The sequence below is a fragment of the Aethina tumida genome, chromosome 1 (genome assembly GCF_024364675.1).
Source record: "Aethina tumida isolate Nest 87 chromosome 1, icAetTumi1.1, whole genome shotgun sequence".
NCBI lineage: Eukaryota > Metazoa > Arthropoda > Insecta > Coleoptera > Nitidulidae > Aethina > Aethina tumida.
Genome location: NC_065435.1, coordinates 56,010,417 through 56,029,623, shown reverse-complemented (window position 1 = coordinate 56,029,623; position 19,207 = coordinate 56,010,417). Strand labels below are relative to the sequence as shown.

The 19,207-nt window shown below is 31.0% G+C and overlaps 2 protein-coding genes across 3 annotated transcripts in view; both read right to left on the bottom strand.

Moving 5' to 3' along the window:
• LOC109601597 (uncharacterized) overlaps nucleotides 1-19,207 on the bottom strand; it is a 113,483-nt gene that overhangs the window by 55,319 nt on the left and 38,957 nt on the right. The window lies entirely within an intron of this gene.
• LOC109601608 (uncharacterized) lies at nucleotides 2,838-18,141 on the bottom strand. Of its 2 annotated transcripts, XR_007548242.1 has the most exons (3): nucleotides 17,538-18,141; nucleotides 10,131-10,385; nucleotides 9,775-10,074 (listed from the first exon to the last, which is right to left on the bottom strand). XR_007548242.1 is itself a non-coding variant. In XM_020017860.2 (2 exons), exons 1-2 carry the CDS (start codon nucleotides 18,091-18,093, stop codon nucleotides 2,902-2,904), a joined length of 687 nt encoding a protein of 228 aa, XP_019873419.2. In that variant the 5' UTR covers nucleotides 18,094-18,141; the 3' UTR covers nucleotides 2,838-2,901. The 2 variants fall into 2 exon arrangements, 1 of the variants encoding a protein (XP_019873419.2); XM_020017860.2 differs by lacking the exons at nucleotides 9,775-10,074; nucleotides 10,131-10,385 and adding an exon at nucleotides 2,838-3,032.

Genomic DNA, 19,207 nt, shown 5'->3' with positions numbered 1-19,207 from the left:
ATAAGAAAATAAATAAGAAAGTTTATTATACAGAATTATAAGTATGGTCGATTATTTTAAGAACCTCAAATAAAATAAAAAGTGGATAAAAACTGATGCTAATGTCGTATAAATACAGAGTTAGTCAACAACGTGATAAATTAAAGTTATATTTTTCCATTCCTCGATACAACATATATTTAATTCATCTTACACTGTTTTGAAATATTGATAAGCAAATTCACTTTTAAATCATAATTAAAACAAGTTGGCTGTCGAAACAAATTAATTAATTATTATAATCTGACAAAGTTATTCCTTATCATTGCTTTACTTGTTCTGATTTAAATTGATAAATAATATACATAAATAAAAATATATGAATTTCATAGGATATTGTTACGAAATATGTCTGAAAACTCATATTCTAATATTAATTTTGCTATTAAAAGTTAAAAAAACTCTCAGGGCGTAAAACGTACTTCTGAAAGTATTGATTGACAATATCGTAAATAATATATTTACGTATGTTACTGTTATTGGAGTTTTAGAACTTCGTAGATCTTTAATACCTCTTGTTTCCTGAAATTTTTCCTGAATCATATAACATATCAAAAAAACAACATAATCGACAAAAATTACATTTATTCATTTATCATATATTATTTTTTAATTTGTATATATCCCTTTTTGACATTTAACACACTCCCTGATGATGTATAGTCGAAACATTAATTAAAACAAAAAAACATAAGTACCATTTTAAATTCCAACTCCTATTTTGTGCTAAAAATATTGGTTCCAGAATATTTTGTGTTCCTTTTATTATAATGTTGTTATGATGTAATAATGTAGTAATACTATTCACATTATTATTATGTGAAACTTGTAGTATCCAATTTAAGGACAAGTGGACTTTTATCTGTTCTTTCTTTTCCCATTATTTCATACTCTAGACTAAAGTCTACAATGATACGTTCATGCATGTAATTTCCTTGCAATAAAAGTCTGTTTTATTTGTTGGGATATTTACTGTCCATATATTTGGTAAAAGTACAAAAATTAAACACATTGTAAGTAAATATTAAACAACATACTTAATATACAAAAGTTGATCTTTAAATTAAATTTCCTTGAAATAACTTTTATTCATGAAAATAATTACCATTTTTGCCAATGCTTTTCAAGCAAATTAATATCAGGAGAAATAAATTCGGCAATTTTAAGCAAACTCCTCTTTAGAATTAAACGGTTTATGGATGAGGTAGCACTTAATATTTTGATCTTGTATTTTCAAGAAGAAGCAGAATATCTTTTCTATTAAATTAAAGCAGTTCATCTTAGAGTAAGGTTTACATAAATTGCAGTTTATGATGAGTAGCGATTTCAGGACGTCCTTGACGTTTTTCATCTTCAATGCATTCAGTCTCATTTATACCGATTAATCAAAACTCGTATGATTTCATTATTACAACTTAGAAAGCTTTCAAATTATATTTACTCTGTAATACATAAAGAAAAAAATATAAAAATTTATTCAAATAAATCATGAACTAAAAATGTAAATTAGATTGAATATAGCGAGAATCGAATTCTTTTAGAACAACAATCGCACAAAATTCTCGTATTTATAATCAAAGCACAATGTTAGCATTAGAATGTTATTTTCGGAGTAAGCAAACAAATACAAAAAACGTGGCGAGAAGCATCTTCACACTTGGCTAAGTACATACACAAAGCTCGATTTGGAATTTCTTTTGGAAATGTAAAAGGACGAATCAACGAGCCGAACTATTACTTATCAGTGATAAGTTCTTACACAGATTTTCGTACATAGATTTCAAATCGTTTGTTAAGGTTACAATTAAATTTCCTAGCTTGTTTGTGCATCCCCTTGCGCCTGTCACAGAATTATTTTATGGTGTTTGAAGGGAGTGTCGCAATAATCAATTAGGTTCTGTGGGAAACTATAAAACGAAGAGAAAATACTGATTGTGGAAGGTTCCGGTGGGAGGCTTAAATAAATTAAAAATTTCATTTAGTATTTTGCTTTGGGGCCTCAGGAAATTTCTCTCGCAGCAATTTATTTCATTTTAAATCACAGTTTAAAGGCTTAACCGACTAAGGCATGTTTAATACAATTCCGCGTTAAAAAAGAAAACAAGACGTAACTGGCGGGAAGTTAAGCTTTATCTGTTGTACGGAAATAATGAAGTCCCGGCAACTTTATAACTTTATTTTATAAACGTAAAATTGGAGATTAAAGTGTTAAGACAAAGACCGTGAAATCTTGACTTATTAGTTTTTCATTATTCCGTGTTGACGTGTACTCGCCAGTTTCGTACCATGGGACAGTTCATTTGCACTTTTCGGAATAAATTAAGGAAACTTAGAAGGAAGTTCAAAGGCAAATAATTTACTCTACGTTGATTTAAAATTAACAATAAATTTAAATGAGAGAATCAAACAGAATTAATGACGTCACTACACATTTATTAAATGTAATTAAATCATATGCTGTTTCAGTGATGGAAAAATATTAAAATATAAGTAATATTGTTTTATTTTTTTCTATTTCAGTCTATCTTATTAAATTTTGCAGAAGATATTATACAAGTGAATTGAATAAAACTGTATTTAATCATTTAACTTCAATGCAGGTCTTTGATATTCATTTTTTATTTATACTTTAAGTGTATTTAAATCAGTCGTCAAATTTACAATTAAATACAAACTTCAATTCGTTTATTCTTAAGTTTGGGTTAAACGATTATAAGAAATAAATAACTTAATTTAAAGTAATAAAATTTAATAATGTGGTTCTACTATTAAATTAGCTTTTTTCTTAATTATTTCAACTAAATAAAACAATATATAAATTACCAATTTATTGTTTTCTTAATTAAATCAGATTTATTAAGTTTATTTCTTTCCTTTTTTACCCTTGCCTTTTTTGCCTTTGTCTTTTTTACCTTTCTTCTTGTCTTGTTTTTTTGCTCGTTCGATAACTTCATCTGGTATAAAAATAAGTTTCTCCTTTTTCTTTTTGAACTCTAAAAAAATAATATTTCGTTAATCTTTTGAACTGCAGTACCAGCATCTAAATATAGTGTAAAGACCTTTTTTATTTCACTTTCTCAAAGAAAATTTTGAAATAATAAATCAAAAATAATACAATACATGGAAAGTACGAGCTTTAGAGGCATACGAAGTATATCAAAGGAAAGCAAAATATGCAAGCAACGAGACAGTGAAATCAAAGAAAGCACTCAGCTAAAAGTTGAAAGGAAAACAGGTTATTTGAAAATAAAATTTAATTAAGGTTAATGATATAATTATGCCCACGTAAAATGATCCATCTTTAGTTTTAAAACTTATTAATTTTTATTATTCCAAGAGGATTAAATGCGGATAAAGGAAATAAACCGCACTAAAGGCGAATGTATGTCTCCATTTTATATCATTTTATAGTATAAATATATTTTATTGTAGACCTTAAACATGATATTTTAAAGAAATATACCTCGGGATTTCCGGGTTTATTGCCGATGGTGTTTAAAATTTATATGTCAATGCTTGACCTCAGAATGAAAAAGAATGTCCTGGCTACGTGCGTCGGTGTTTGTAAATAAATAAATCTATCGGGAAGGAGGAAATGACATATAAATAAATTCCACCCAGCGGAGGGGTGTGTGAGTACGGCCGTGTCACTGCATACGAATCACCAACCTTTATGAAACCCCTACGTGTTTATGTATTTCCGTTTTTCATTATACGTCTGTGTTATCCCGATTAAATTAAATGAAGCACGCAGAATACTTTATTTATTTATCCTTTGATGGTTGCTAATGAATTTTGCACGGAAACTTTGGCCGGGCTCTAAATAAAGCCGCAAACAAACGACATGAGAAAGTTGGCCACAATTATAAATCGAAAACAGAGCCATTGTTGCCTACAGTTTAATTAAAAGTTTTCATGGTTTGTTCGATTGCTGCGAGTGCTTTTCCCCTTAATCAGTCAAGGAAATAATTAACAAATGTAACGTGAAGAAGCAGGACGCCTACAATTTTGCCTCCATGTTTAAACTTAATTCGATAAATGGATAAATAAAGGATTAATACTAACTGTGTGGATCCAAATTTATAGATCATAATCAACTTTATTTTTAGTTAAGGTGAATGTCAGGAATTAATACAATAAATTGCAGTTTCAAGTTGCATCTAAAAAAAGGTGGATTAATTACTTTTGATTTACTAGAGCCAGATGTGCTTATTAATCAAGGGATTTGATGAAAGACCACATCCGTGCTCGCTAATTTCAAAGTTGAAGGCGGTTCCGTTTTAAAAGCGATTTTCCTTTTTCCCCAAGTAAAAACAAAAGACGCAAGGGACAATGAAAAGGTTGGAAAGGGCTTGTTAATTTAATTAAATCTATACTTTTGCCAATGGAAAGCATTCTTTCAATGGATTTGTTCCTAGTTTCAAGTGAAATGTCGACTTGCCCGGCTAAGAACACTCTCAGCTGATGTTGTTTTTGTTCAGATTTGCGTTTAAAATTGAAATGGGCATTGTGTGCGGCGTTAGACCCCATTCTGCAATATTACAATGTACCTTCTGTTCTTGGATAAAAATAGAACTTTTCAATTTTCCACGAGGATGTGACTTCAATGGATTCATTTTTCATGGCACCTATATTAAAGACAATTCGTTTATAGCTATTGCGGATTAAAAGTTTGCCCAGCTCCTAATCCCGTAATCAAGACGTATAGAGAAGAGATAATGTACATTAATGAGCATTTACCCACCGTAATGAACCGTTAAAGAGTTAAGTACGACTCTGAAAGGTGATGTCGTTCTAATATCTCTTTCTGTTCCGCATCTGATACAGACACCAGACAAGGACGGGCCACGTTCTCCGTAAAAGATTAAACGCCGACGACTAAGTGATTTTTGCCCGCGAATTCCCTCATGCAGAAGTTATTTAATTATAGGTATTAGTGCAAACTCGGATACGGGACTTTAAAAGTCTGAAATAAACGCTAAATGGAGCAACACAAAAGAGTCAGATTTGGTTTTTTGTTCGGAAAGCTACGAGGTTTGATGGAATCGTCCGGATATTCATTATAAATTGCGACACAATGTCCGGATATCGGAACTGAAAATGGGGATATGAAATGTGAGATATTCCGGGAAAAATACCGAATATTTTGCTTTTACGGATTCGGAATATTATTTAACAGGAAACGGCGAGAAATTTTCTCCCCGGATGACGGCTTCAGTGTCTGGTTGTCGGAAATTAAACCTATGATTAAGCTGAATGGAGAAAATTTGAATGCCGGTTCATTAATAACTTATTTCCGCTTTTCTGAAATCACCAAATTCGAGTCTTGGGAGGTTAATTAAAAAAAAAAATTCAAATTACGGGCAAATATTAATGGAAAAATCGGGGGAGCGTTGATCAATCATTTTATCGGGGGTGGTTTTTGGCAAAGTTAAAAAATTAATGCGGTTAAGTTGATGAGTCTATTAGGACGCTGTGTGTTTCGCATGCTCGCTTAAGTGGTGATTGATTGAGTTTTAATAGTTTATAATTCTCCGCATAATGGGTCAATTTATTATTATATGAAAAATGTCATGAACGTAAGATGAGCAGTTGAGTTGGCGGAAATAAACTTTTAAATGTAATCAATCGATTTTCAGTCGGATGTGTCTCTATTAGCTATTAGAGCTTCTGACTGTTTCTTATTTTTAGAAAAGAAATTAACTTAACCTACTTTATTGGAGCTCAATAAAATACCACTAAATAAAACTACGCCACGAAGCAGTCTTCCATAATTAAGTAATGAATGAAGAATTCTCCATTTATAAAGATATCTTGGGGGGTTGGTTGTATCACAAAGAGCTCCTAAAATAGCCCACAATTCATTAAAACTCAGATAAATCAGTAATCATTGCGTGCCTTCCATTGGTAAGAAACACATAATAAGAAGTGCATTGGGGAAGACCAACATCGGACAATGGGGCAACAAAGGGAGTCTCCGAGAAGGAAGTAATTGATGTTTGGCTGGAAGACATTTATAACGTTCAGCACGGTTGTGTTTTTACAATGTCGTTTTTCAATTGTTTGTCTGGCTCGATTACGGACTTTGGTTGATGGCTATCTCGGGAGTCGTTTTTTAGTGCCTACCGTCAAGTATTATGTCAATTATCTATATTTACGGGGTCCGGTGCGTTTCCGGACGAATCGCCGGGCTCACCAGCCCGGAATAACGAGGATTTTTGAAGCACTGAACTTTGTTCGGTTTGACGATTTCGAATATTTAAAAAAGGGACAAAAAGTAATCGCAATATCCTTGAAAATGCCGATAAAGATGTTTATTTTTAAATAGTAAATTGTCTTCTTACAATTTCAATATAATCAAATCGCAAATTAGCATGTACTTAATTTTTGTCACAATTTGTTTTGTTCAGTAATTTATACTAAACGTTTAACATGCCCATAGTATGAAGAAGAAATAATTTTAGCCAATTAAGCGAGTTTGATAGAGGTAGAATGGTGGACCTACATGAAGCAGGAATTTCGTATTGAGATATAGAACAGAACTGTAAGTATTGTGATACGATGTTGACAGTCATGGAGTGAAGAGGGCCGAAGAGGTAGAGCAAGAGGTTCCGGAAGACTCAGAGCTATCAGAGAATCGCAAGACCGTCGTCTTGGAATATTGGTCCTAAGGGACAGAATGAGTTCAACGCGAATGATTGCTGATGAATTTTTTGTCGATAAAGGTATTCGATATGTTTACCTCCGTATAAGGCCTTTTGGCTTACGGTGTTGTCGTCCTTTTTTGGTCTTACCTCTAACAGCAAACTATAGGCGCCAACACAGTGACTGGTGTATGGAACCTCAATAGTGGGATGAGGAATGGAATTACATTGTTTAGTGCTTTTGCTTGAGCATGCACGTCATGCGTTACTAAGAAGGCGACATGGAGAAAAACGTGATCATCGCTTTACTGTGGGGATACATGTTCACAACACTATTACTATTAATTATAGTACCAGGTTCAATAGAGGCAATATGACATGCCAGCGATATGTGTTTCATTCCTACATATGAATAGAATCCGGACTAAAGTTTCAGCAAGATAATGTTCGTCCACATATTGCCAAGAATATATTAAACTTCCTAGAAACCTCCCATGTGAATTTACTCCCTTGGTCACTTAGATGTCCAGACCTTTCTCCAATCGAACATGAGTGGGATATGAGCTTAACGAATTTACAGCGCACTTCACAAATTCTTAACAAACTAAGACGTCAGATTCAGTTCGCCTGAGATGAGATATCACAAGAAAATGTCGATAATATCAATAGATCGATGCCACAACGCGTCAATAAGTGTCTTAATCGAAGAAGGAGTCCGACCCATTCTTAGCTTCTAATACTTTATGATTTAAAATTTTGTGTGTGTCCTTTGGTAGAAAAATTTTATGTTGTTAAATATAATTTTTGATAAACACACCGACATTCTGTTTATACGAATTGAAAAACGTAAATTTTTTACGAACATTGACAGATCTAATTAACTATTCTTTATGTTATTGGTGTAATTTCCTTTTAAATAAAATGCAAATTAAATTAAATTTGAATTGACAGAACATAAAAGCGTCTGGTTTAGACAGTATATTTTAAATTTTGTTTTATATTGAGCATTAAACTGCCACGTACTTTAAATTAGATCTAAAGTAACAGGAATAAGTACGTTCGTTCGAATGTGAACCATAAATTTTTTATTAACACTAAATCATTGACATAAAAAATAGGCAGAAATACAAATGCTGCCACATCTGCCAACCTTCACCAATACTAAAATTAATATCGGGGTATAAGGAATAATATAATAACGTTTGACATTCTTTTTATTGATATTTTACTAACATTTTCTGCCATTTCTGCTGCGTTAGTAGTTTTTCCAAACTCCTTCTTTAAAATGAAACTTTTCGTTACGAAACTTCCAGTGATGTTTGTCTTGTAAGTAAACTTAGTAACACAATATTTTACTCAAATAACCACTTCTTAATTTGGACTTTGTGGCGGAAATACGTATCCAGCTTCAAAAACGACTTTGTAGTTTTACTTACGTCCTTATAAAATTCCGTTGCCGGTTTCGCATTCTAAGACCTACACATTCAATCCATGAAAGACTACGTATTGTGTCTTGAGAAGCATAATGATCCGTGGATAAAGAAATTGCAGCGTGAAGGATCAAGACCTGGCAATTTAGCATCGCGTTTTCTTTTAAAAATCTGCGCACCGTAAAAGACGCCGGCATTGTTCCAGCCGTTTCCACTTTGTTATAGTTTGTACCTTTCGGATGCGCCCGTAACATCTGACACGTGTCATATGCCTTCATATTTCTTATTTACCGGCAAAATAAACGAGGTCTCGACGCCTTCTGTTTCACGACAGAGAAATTACGAGTCATTTTTATTTGTTGGAATGGCGGCATGATTTAATGCCTGGGCTTTATTAAAGAGCAAATGCTTTTGTACGGCCTAGTTGTCTCCTTTCTCGGTGGAGTAATTTTAATGGGTTAAATGCCCCCTAAAAGAAGTTTGCACTACTTTTCACATTGTTGAACGTTTTATAAATACATGTAAAAATATGTGCGATGTTGATGAATTACAGTCTTCAGCACAGATAAGCATGCATTCGAGTAATATATTATTATTTTGCTATAAAGGGTTTTCTTCCCAGCAGTTTTATTAAGTGAACCGACTTCAGTGTAATTTAAAATCATTAAAGCGAGATTAATCAAAATCTAATTTAAGATTGGTTAAATAATTTATGCAAAAGTTTTAACTGATAACTAATAGCATTTTAAAACTAACGTAGCTGAAATTAATCTTCGTTTAACACAATTTATATTATTATAAAAGGCGAAGCGTCACATAATTGTGATTGATGTTCCTGATAAAAGTTTCATTCGGATACATATTCAATATATAGAGGGTGTTCCAATATTTGCGCAAGCCAATGATCGTACGTCAGAAAGGAGTCTCTCGGGAGTTAAAAAATAATAAATTTGAGAAAAAACATAAAAAAAATCATATATTTATACAGTTGTAGCTAATTTATAAACCGATCAATATGTAATATATGTAGTGTCGGTTCTTGAGATTAAAAAATTAATATTAAAAATGAAATTTCGGCCATAAAACTGTAATAACTTGGAACTGGAATTTTAGAAATAAATTTTGCAACATTAAATTTATATATATATATATATATATATATATATATATATATATATATATATATAAATTGCAAAAATAAAGTTTATTTTTAACAATTTTCTAAAACTCATTTATTACAGCTTTATACAGAAATAAAAAGTATTTTATTATCATTGAATTAACTTAGTTTTATCAAAGAGAATATTTTTATATTATATTTTTACAATTTTGAGTTAACTAAAATATCTATAATACCAATAATTGAAATGTTAAAAAGTTCATTATTGACATCCAGATTAATAAAAGAGTTTGGTATTCCCCTTTATTTTTTCCCTCTGCACATATCATTAAATTTCTTTTTTCAACTGGAATACACATTTTCATATCATTCTACGCATATATATCCTTTGTGAAACAAAATACACTGAAAATATTTTAGAAAAAATATTATTTTATAATTTTCTGTTAATAACTAATTTTCTTTTATGTGAACAATAAAATATAAAATGTATAAAATTTTATCATTATTAATTTTTCATGAAATATAATTTTAAAAAAATCATACAAAAGGATGGAGCAACACTAAAGAAACAAATTCATTTTCATAATTTTTGCTTAATAATGTTCTTCTATGCCTCTATTTTCCCTAGAGCAAATGAGGATGTTTATATACTGTTTTGGAATTGAATTATGGTAATTTTAAATATTTCTATATGGGTTTATCGAATTTCCTTATCCACCATCTCCCAAAGGTTCTCAGTGGGGTTGGGAGGCACTGACCATTTTAGTCTTGGAAACATTTTTTCACTACTTTTTTCATATGCTTGAAATCACTATCAATTGTGATGCCAAGTGTGTCCCTATAGTGATAAAGCCATTATTTAATTATTTTTTCTTAAAGGACCCACTTTAATACCAGAAAAGCACATCCAAACATTTCCAATACTTGGTAATGGTTTTTCACGGAAATGGACGATTTCCATCGGAGGTTTTCAACCAAGTAAGTTGTCTTCTCTCAGAGGACGATGAATTGTATGTACAGAAATGTTAACATGCCATAGTTCCTTCTTAATTTCAACTGCTGTTCTAAAACGGTCCTTGTACACTATTTATGTTGACAATTCTGGTCGGTTTTCTAAGCCCCTCTAAAGACATTAACTACAGATCCTTCCTGTACAAAAAATTTGATGGTTTTGAAAATAATGAACTCATTTAATTCCAATTGTCAAGAAATGTAAGCTTGTTCAACTCCAGCCTTTTACTTTGATATTATAAAGCTTCTTTAGCTGTGCATTGAAATAAACACCTGAGGCATCCTTTAAATATATGAACTTAAAGAACGTATAGCATCACGAACACACTGATTTAAAGTGTCATTCATATTTATGGTACACTATTTTTAATTATTGAATTTAAAAAAAAAAAGAAATTTTTTTTCTGAAATAATATGAAGCGTATTGTGTGTAAGAATAATAAAATTACCAAACAGTTAAAAATTATAAAAGATATATTATTTTAAATATTTTTTATTTGTTCCTCTAATTTAGCTCGGTACTCTCTCAGGATGCTTTGGATAATTATATATGTGGGTTGATATTGAAGTTCAAAGATATTAATTTTAATCAAGTTTTAAAGTGAATTGTCAATTTTCTTAAAGTTTTAGATTATTTACCAGCGGCTGAAGTTTGTTGAGGAACTTTAAAATAAGAAGTTGGAGATTTTAATTATGTCAACAACTTATCTCCTTTATTGTTTAATTTTTCAGTTCTAAGGTTAAGAAAACTGTTTATACTTGACAATGACGTTTCTTATACAGTTCCAGTATTCTTCTGTGAATTAATTCATTAGCGACAGTAATCATTAGTCTTCTCATTAACTGTTATTTACTCTTGGAATTGTCGCTGAAATTAATTGGGTATATTTGTAATTTAGGTTCCTCTGATGTAAACAAATAATCTTGACGCTTAAACTTTTAATTGCAGGAGACGTCCAATGAAAAAACTCATCATAAAAGTCAGAAAATATAAATCGTTCCATAAATTTTAATCAAAAGAATTCTCTCGCATTGCAAACATTCATCATTTTTTTTTAAATATTCATAAAGGGGACCGGATTAACCAATGTTCGGATCTCGAAAGTTTTATTTGGATTAGACGACTTAATATTCCAAGATTTATGTTTGCAAAATTTCTACGTCACCGAATTGTGCCGTCTCGCGCCCGGATTCAATACCGATTCCCAATCAAATATAACTTTTTAGTCCAAGCCATAAATAATATTAATGCACCCGCAATTTTGACCCCTTTTAAACTTTTTCAACCCCGGTCGGGCCCTACGCGAATACACGCACGTAAATAAGCGAGAGAAAAAAAATATTGGATTGAAATATAAAGTCGGTGGGTCGGTGTGTATATTGGTTGGGGTCGATGCCGAGCATGTTCATCAAATTATATTATCTCTTTTATCTGAACGAGTTCATTATTGCGCCCTAAACGAAATTTCAACCCGACCATGGCGCAGACGGGACAAAAAAAATATCGACGTTACGGGGTCGACAATTGGCCAAATGAGCGTAAAGATAAATTGACAAAACTTAATCCTAATTTTAACGTGCCCATAAAACCCCTAATTGAATAGACGCCGGCAACGTCCTATCGAAATTGATCGGAATTTCACGTTTATTTTGGTGTATGATAAATTGATTTCAAAATAAGTAAAATCCTTCAATAAATACCATTATTAATCTGGAACTGCTCTTTGAAATCGTGTTTAGTTCATAAAAAATATTAGCACCTGATAACTCCCTTATATTTGGAGTTTATAAAGAATTTTGTTGAAGATAAGTTGATTCCTGAACTCTATAAGGTTGTCAAGAGAGCTATAGCATCTTTTGTTATTTGGTTTGTTACTGGTGAATATTCAGTCAAATTTTTAATGTGCTGATGAGGTGATATATAATTTTAAAGCACATATTTCGCTGTATCTAAACGTGCAAACTCCTTTTTATATGAAATCATTTGACCATTTTTCAGGGATTCGCATGAATTAGTACAATATTCATGTTCAAGTCTAAAAGGCGACCGAATCAAGACTAAATGGCTACATCAAACATACGTTTGGTCCAGGAACCACTAACAAACATAGCACAATGCTGGTTCCAAAAATTCTGCGACGGTGATGAGAGTTATGAAGATGAGGTATACTATTATTTTCAATCAACTAAAAAAATTACCCCAAAAAATGGTTATGGTTGACAAAGAATGTATTGACTCAAATGATTTGTATTTCGTCTAATAAAGGTTTGTATAAGCTTAGATTTGTGCATTTTAATTTTAAGGTTGAAAAATGCAATAATTTAATTGACAACCTGTGGGCCCTGTCTCAGTGAAGTTGACCCAACAATTCAAAAGATGAAATTTGTGAATTTATTTCATTATAAGCAAACATTTTTTTTTAATATGCGGTTGTTCGTTTATCTACATGTCATTAGTGTCTTTTTTAAAAATTTTTATGAATATTGCGTACTCGTCTCTAAGAAATTTGGAACAATTTTACTCTGGATGATTGCCAAACATTATGACACTATGTCGAGACGTATCCAGGAGGTAATAAGTCGAAAAGGTAATGTAACGCAGTGGCAATTTTCTTTCTTTGTTACTTAAAAATATAATTTAATAGGCCAAAATTAAATAAACGTTTCCAGTGTAATTGAAAACTGTTTTAATAAATTTTCCTATAACGTGCTAAATTTCTTCAAGAAAACTACTTTTGTTAGTTGGACCAACTTTACTGAGACGGGGCTCGTAATATCGTTGATAATACAAGAATCACTGACCTTCAATTTTGTTTCATTTAAAAAATTTCATTTTATTGATCAAAAAACAATTAAAGTAGTTAATAGATTATCAAAGTACTAGTTAATTAGTTACATTTCATATGATCTAGTTTTTGTTAACATATGCAATCCTCTAATCACACAAAGTACTTCAGAACTCTGACCCAATTCTCCAACAATATTAACGACGAAATATAGCAACGCAAAACACAATCACTTAATTCGCAATTAATTATACACATTATAGATGTGTACATGTATACATTTCTGCAGACTGGTACTCTTTACTATGTCATTATGCAAATGCGTATAATTGTTAATTTAAATGTATGCGCATTTAATAGAGTTTTAAATAAATAATCATCCCCTTCATCTTCTTTAATGAGACGGGGGATATGCACGCGAAAACGAAATTCTGTTTACATATCAAGCAAATGTTTTATTCAATTTAATATAATAAAAATGATTAATTTGTGCATTCCAAACCATCTTTTATCTTCTATAGAGGACGACAAAAACGTACGAACAAATGAGGGCATTTCTTGGACTGAAAACCGGGCAAACATAAAGCAGTAATAAAGTACTGATAAAGTGGAGATCACAATTTTGGTCCAGGGCCAAATGGAATTTTCATATATTCATAAATTTTGTATCAAATGTTATGCGGAAGCGCTTTTCGCATGGCTCGATTTATGTTTTCGACCTTTCGGCCCTTTAATGTGCCAGTTTTATTTATTTATTAAAATAATCTGAACATATTTCATCCAGAATAGTTATTTAAGAACGGTTTTGTTGGGCGGCTTCATGGAATTACGTAACGTAGGTGGAAAATCTAGTTTTAGTTGTGAAGAATTAGACTGTAAGTAAAATCTCGTAATGTATGACATGTACGTCTCATAAAGATTCACTCGTTCACCAAGAGATTCTACAACGTTACTAGTCGGATTTAATTTAATATGTTCGTGTGTTTCGTCAAATAATCCGAAAGCGATTCGTAAAAACTCAACATTATAGGTTCAATTATGGACGAGAAGATGGGAATGGAGTTATTCGGAGTTTGTTATCGGGGTAACCGGAGTGTTGGGGAATGCGAAGCGGCGGGAATAACATTCGGGCTGTTTTCAGACACTTTATTTACGGGATCAGATGCCAAACACTCTGGGAAACCTCAAGTAGTGTAAAGTTTCAAAGTGGATTGCGTGTGCGGCGCTTATGAAAACATTTATATGCATATAAATGTCGTGGAGCCAGATGGAAAACAAATAAACCTGCGCTCGGCAATTACGATTATTTTTCGACGCTAATTCCTTTTAATTTTGCGCTACGCATCGCGAAAGTTAATTACAGTTTTTAATGTGGCGGTTCATTTATTAACGCAGAGTAAAAATGCCAATTAATTTGTTGGAAGACAACGCGAATGCTGTCGTATATCCTTAAATGACGGTTAACCTTAAAATTTTAAAATATCCATTTGATGAAAATTACCAACAGGATCGTCCTGTAAAATATATATAACTTGTTTAGGAAGTTAGGACTACTAAATTTTGATGGATTAAAATAGGTTCATATTAATTGTACTTGATTGTATACGTAGGCAGTGGTTATTTTATTAATTTTTATGAAATTCGACAAAAAAGACAAAGAAGAAAACCTAATAGTTTTTTAAAGAAGTTAATACAATGTCCATTTATTTATTTAATATTTTAATGTCATTTGTGTATTCACTTTTGGATCAGCAGCTAGCTCTGCTTTACAGAGACCGACAAGTAGTAGAGCAGGAATAGTTACCTCGAAATAAGGCTAATGTTACTCCAGTTATTATACAGAGATGTAAGTTTTCGTTCACACAGAACATTGCAACGTTTACAATTGACTCACGACCATAAGCAACAGTGACTGGAATGGGAAAGCTTCCATGTTCACTGAATGGAAGAATGGAAATCTGTACTTTTCACACATGGAAGAACTGAGCTGTACAGTGATGATTGTCGAGTTCACATCTGGTCCCGACGAATAGTTCAAGAATTTTAGCCATATATCATTATGGTATGAGGACGAATTTGTTATAATGGCTCTACAGTATTTTATATATCATTGTTAATGATACACTACCAGCGACTTTCCAACCATCAACTCAGTCCTAATACTCTTCAAGAGCTATAATTTTATTAATATAAGCCAAATTACCCTAAGAAAAATTGAATAATCTCATAGAAGCCATATAGAAGACATGTCAAGCAATCATTGATATCCATGGAAGATATAAAATTTTCTAAAATTTGTGTATGTATAAATTTTCATAATAAAAATTGCTGCTTTATTTTTATTTATTCACAAGAACTTATTTTTATTTAGAAAATCTAAAAGATAAAATAACAAAAAATCAATGACCAACCGATTTTTATATACTTTTTTCAACACTTAACTTTTAAACATGAGTCTATTCTAACGTATTAAGGAGAAAATCTTAAATGAGATCTTCTTTAGAGTTGAGATTAATTTATGTTCAAGTGGTTATTAATAGATTTTAAAATATACTTGTGTTATAAATTTTGACTTAATTCCAAACATTAATGATTTCTTAGGTTTTCGAAGTGTAATAATGTTAACTTCAATAATTTATTTTTAATACATTATTAAAATATGATACAATTATATATATATATATATATATATATATATATATATATATATATATATATATATATATATATATTAACTCTTTTACTTATAATGAAAATAATTCAATCATCATCGTTTCATCAAGTAAATGTGATTGAAATTCACAGTCACTTTTAATTAGCTTTGCGCCTTTAATATAATAACATCTAATACAAGACGCTATTTTATACTAAACTAATTGAATTTGACCCCCTGCAAGCAGAAACATTTCAATAAATGATTCCCTACATTAATTCAACAAATTGTATTATTTGCTTGGTGTACGCGAATTAATTAATTTCTATGGTTCTATAGAAATGGAATAACATACGTGAATACAATCATTCATTTAGTCTGTCCCTCTCTTTCTCTGTAAAAAAATGGACATCGAGTGCGAACGCACAGTCTGCACAACGTAACGATTAAATATATCGGATGTAAATTTGTGTGCAATAAATACAAAGTTAAACCGGACAAACGGGCGATAATGCTTCCAAAAAGGGTCCTTAACCACACGCGGCGCGTACCAAAACTTATTGCCCGAACATGTGCTGTTATCGGATGTTTACCGGTCCACTTTGTCAACTTCACTTCAAAGTACTCGTTACCTTTTCGCAGTTTCTGTCATGTTCATGATAATGGAAATGACAAAATGTGATTATATGAGCACAGACTTTTTTGTGTCATATGCTAAATTATTCATGTGATTTGAAACCAATGTTTTGATTATTTTCGTTTTATGGCCACATGAGGAACTGATTAGATGAAGATATGAAATATTTGTCGTAACTTTTTTTTGTACAAAGTAAGAAAAAATAAATCAGGGGTTTTTTGAAAACATTAATCTCTTTTTGATATCTCTGACTACTTCTGACATCAACAAAGACTTTAGATAGCTTTGTACAGGCATACTAAATGTTAAATATAATGATATCTCTGATAATTTTTGAAATATTCAATATAATTTTCTAAAAAGTTGCACAAATTTTCTCAATACTATATTTATATAGTTTAAATTTAAGACAGTAAGTAGTATATAAAACGTAAAAAAGTTTTTATGAAATGAAATATCAAAATTTGCATCTATTATCTATATATTTTTATGAGTTATTTTGTTTTTGAAGTAATATCATATATTATATTAAACAAATATTTCAAGTGGAAACCTCAATGGAATATATCTTGTCGGAATTTGTTATATATTAAATTATTTTTAGTTACGGCATAACGATATTTGTGATAAATTTCAAGATATTTAATATTGTTGTCAGAAAATGTTGTACATATTATCTTGAAATTGTTGTGAATTTTATTGTTTTTGAGGAAAGTAGCTATATTACGTAGAAAAATGATTTCAAATGGAAACCACAATTAAATTGTCTTGTAAAAATGTCGGAAAAATATGAGATTTTCTAAAAATTTTCGATATAATAAATTATCTATGGCTAAGATATAACGGTATTTCTAACAAATTTCGAGATATTTAATATTGTTATTTATTACACATATTATCTATATTATAAAATTATTAGAATTATATTGTTTTTGAGGTAAGTAACATATTTTACGTAAAAAATGCTTATAGAAAGTAAAAAACATCAAATATAAACTTTCTAAATATACCGAAAAATTGTTTTCATAGATATTTCAGAGTAAATTATGTAGACGAATAAAATAAAAAGAAAGTTAATCCTAGTGTTGATTTTTTGGATGTGGATGGTACTTCCAAAATTTACTTAAACTGTTAGTGTCTGTGTTTGTTTCTTAGTAGAAAGCCCTAAATGAACATAAGCAACATAGTTTTAAAATAAATAAATAAATAAATACCTCTTGTGGCGATTAATCGATTGTTGCATTCAAAAAATTTATCCATAGTGTAACATTTAATTTGTGTTAGATCTTTTATAGCATATTCAAAAATATTCTTTTTATTGCAGCATATCGTTGTGTTATCGAGTTGTTGTCGGAACGCCGCTATGTTAGTTTCACTGGTGTTGTCTCTTTCAGGTATCCTGAGATAATACGAGAGCAACAGTTTCTTCGCATTTTCCCTTTCGTCCAAATAGTCGAACATCCTAATAATTCTGTAACCATCGACACAATCGTGATGGTCTTCTGCATCCAAAAGGAGCATGATAATAATTGGTAACACCATAAGTTTCAATGTTGTGGCGTACATTTTATTGTTGTAGATATGTAAATAGTCTTTTCTGGAATACGGCCAAAATAACTCGTAATGGTCTTCTTGCAACGTTGGATACAGACAATGAATGGATTCTAAAATTTCTTCAAACACTGGCAAATCAACATGTTTGATGTCGATAACGTGGCTTTGCAGTACAGACCAGCCGGTTGTACTGACTACATGCAAGGTTACTTTCATTTCACAAAAAATTTTTCACAACCTTTCTCACTGAAATTTTACATTGAAATTTTCGACAGGTCTGTCTTTACTGTCATACCAAATTAGCCAACTAATCTATTTCATCGAATCAGATGTAAATTCCGCACAATTTTGCATTTATTGGACGGCGCATATTTATACGTCCCTTGTTCAGAATATTAAATTGTAATAGTTGCAGGTGATATATGAGCACTTGAACATAACATTTCAATATTATACATTAATCACATCAGCAAATAAAATTATAATTATCTTTCACGGTTTGGGACACTATATCAAATAAAGTTATATGTAAATTAGTATAATTTATTGCATTAATTTTAACACAGCATGCTGGGGAATTTATACATAAATGTATGTTACAGCATAATCCGCTTCATTTTATTGCGATGCAATAGTTATGAATGAACCATGCAGAGTGGCATTTATGCAGGTCTTTGAAGTAAATTTAAATGAACTGCACATAAAGACGATATTGTTAAAAAGTTAAAACGGTTGCCACATAAATGGCAGTATGTAATTGCAGATCGTAATTCCGAACAACAGAGAAAAACATCCATTCTTGTATAACTTCTTTTAAAAAATGCCACGGCGCTTAATCAAAAGTCCAATATTTATGCTTTCCTGCATTTATGGCATTTAGATAATTAATTAACTTTCCCCTTTAACAAAAGCACGGTAATAAGCCCGGAAGTCTTTAAAAACAATAGAATGCATTCAGCTTGGAGAAAGTCACAAAGAAAATTCGGCCTTCAAAGAGGCACAGCATCGCTGCGTTTGATTCATCTAAATTACAACGATAAATCCCTAAGAATAAATTGGCTTTTTAATTGTTTACGGTATATATCCTGGGGGCTCATGATAAAAGTTAAATTAATGCTCCGAGTTGAAATTTAATTTACATTTGGTTAGGTTAATTGGATTACATTTACGAATTTGACAGTTATTGAAAGTCCACAATTCCATACGTATCTATTCAGATTTGAATTTCGTATGATTTTGAAGGGAAATTTGCCTAATATAATTTTACCACGTTGACTCAATGGACTAAAAATACATTCAGTATATTAGGTATACGTACTTACAAAAAAAA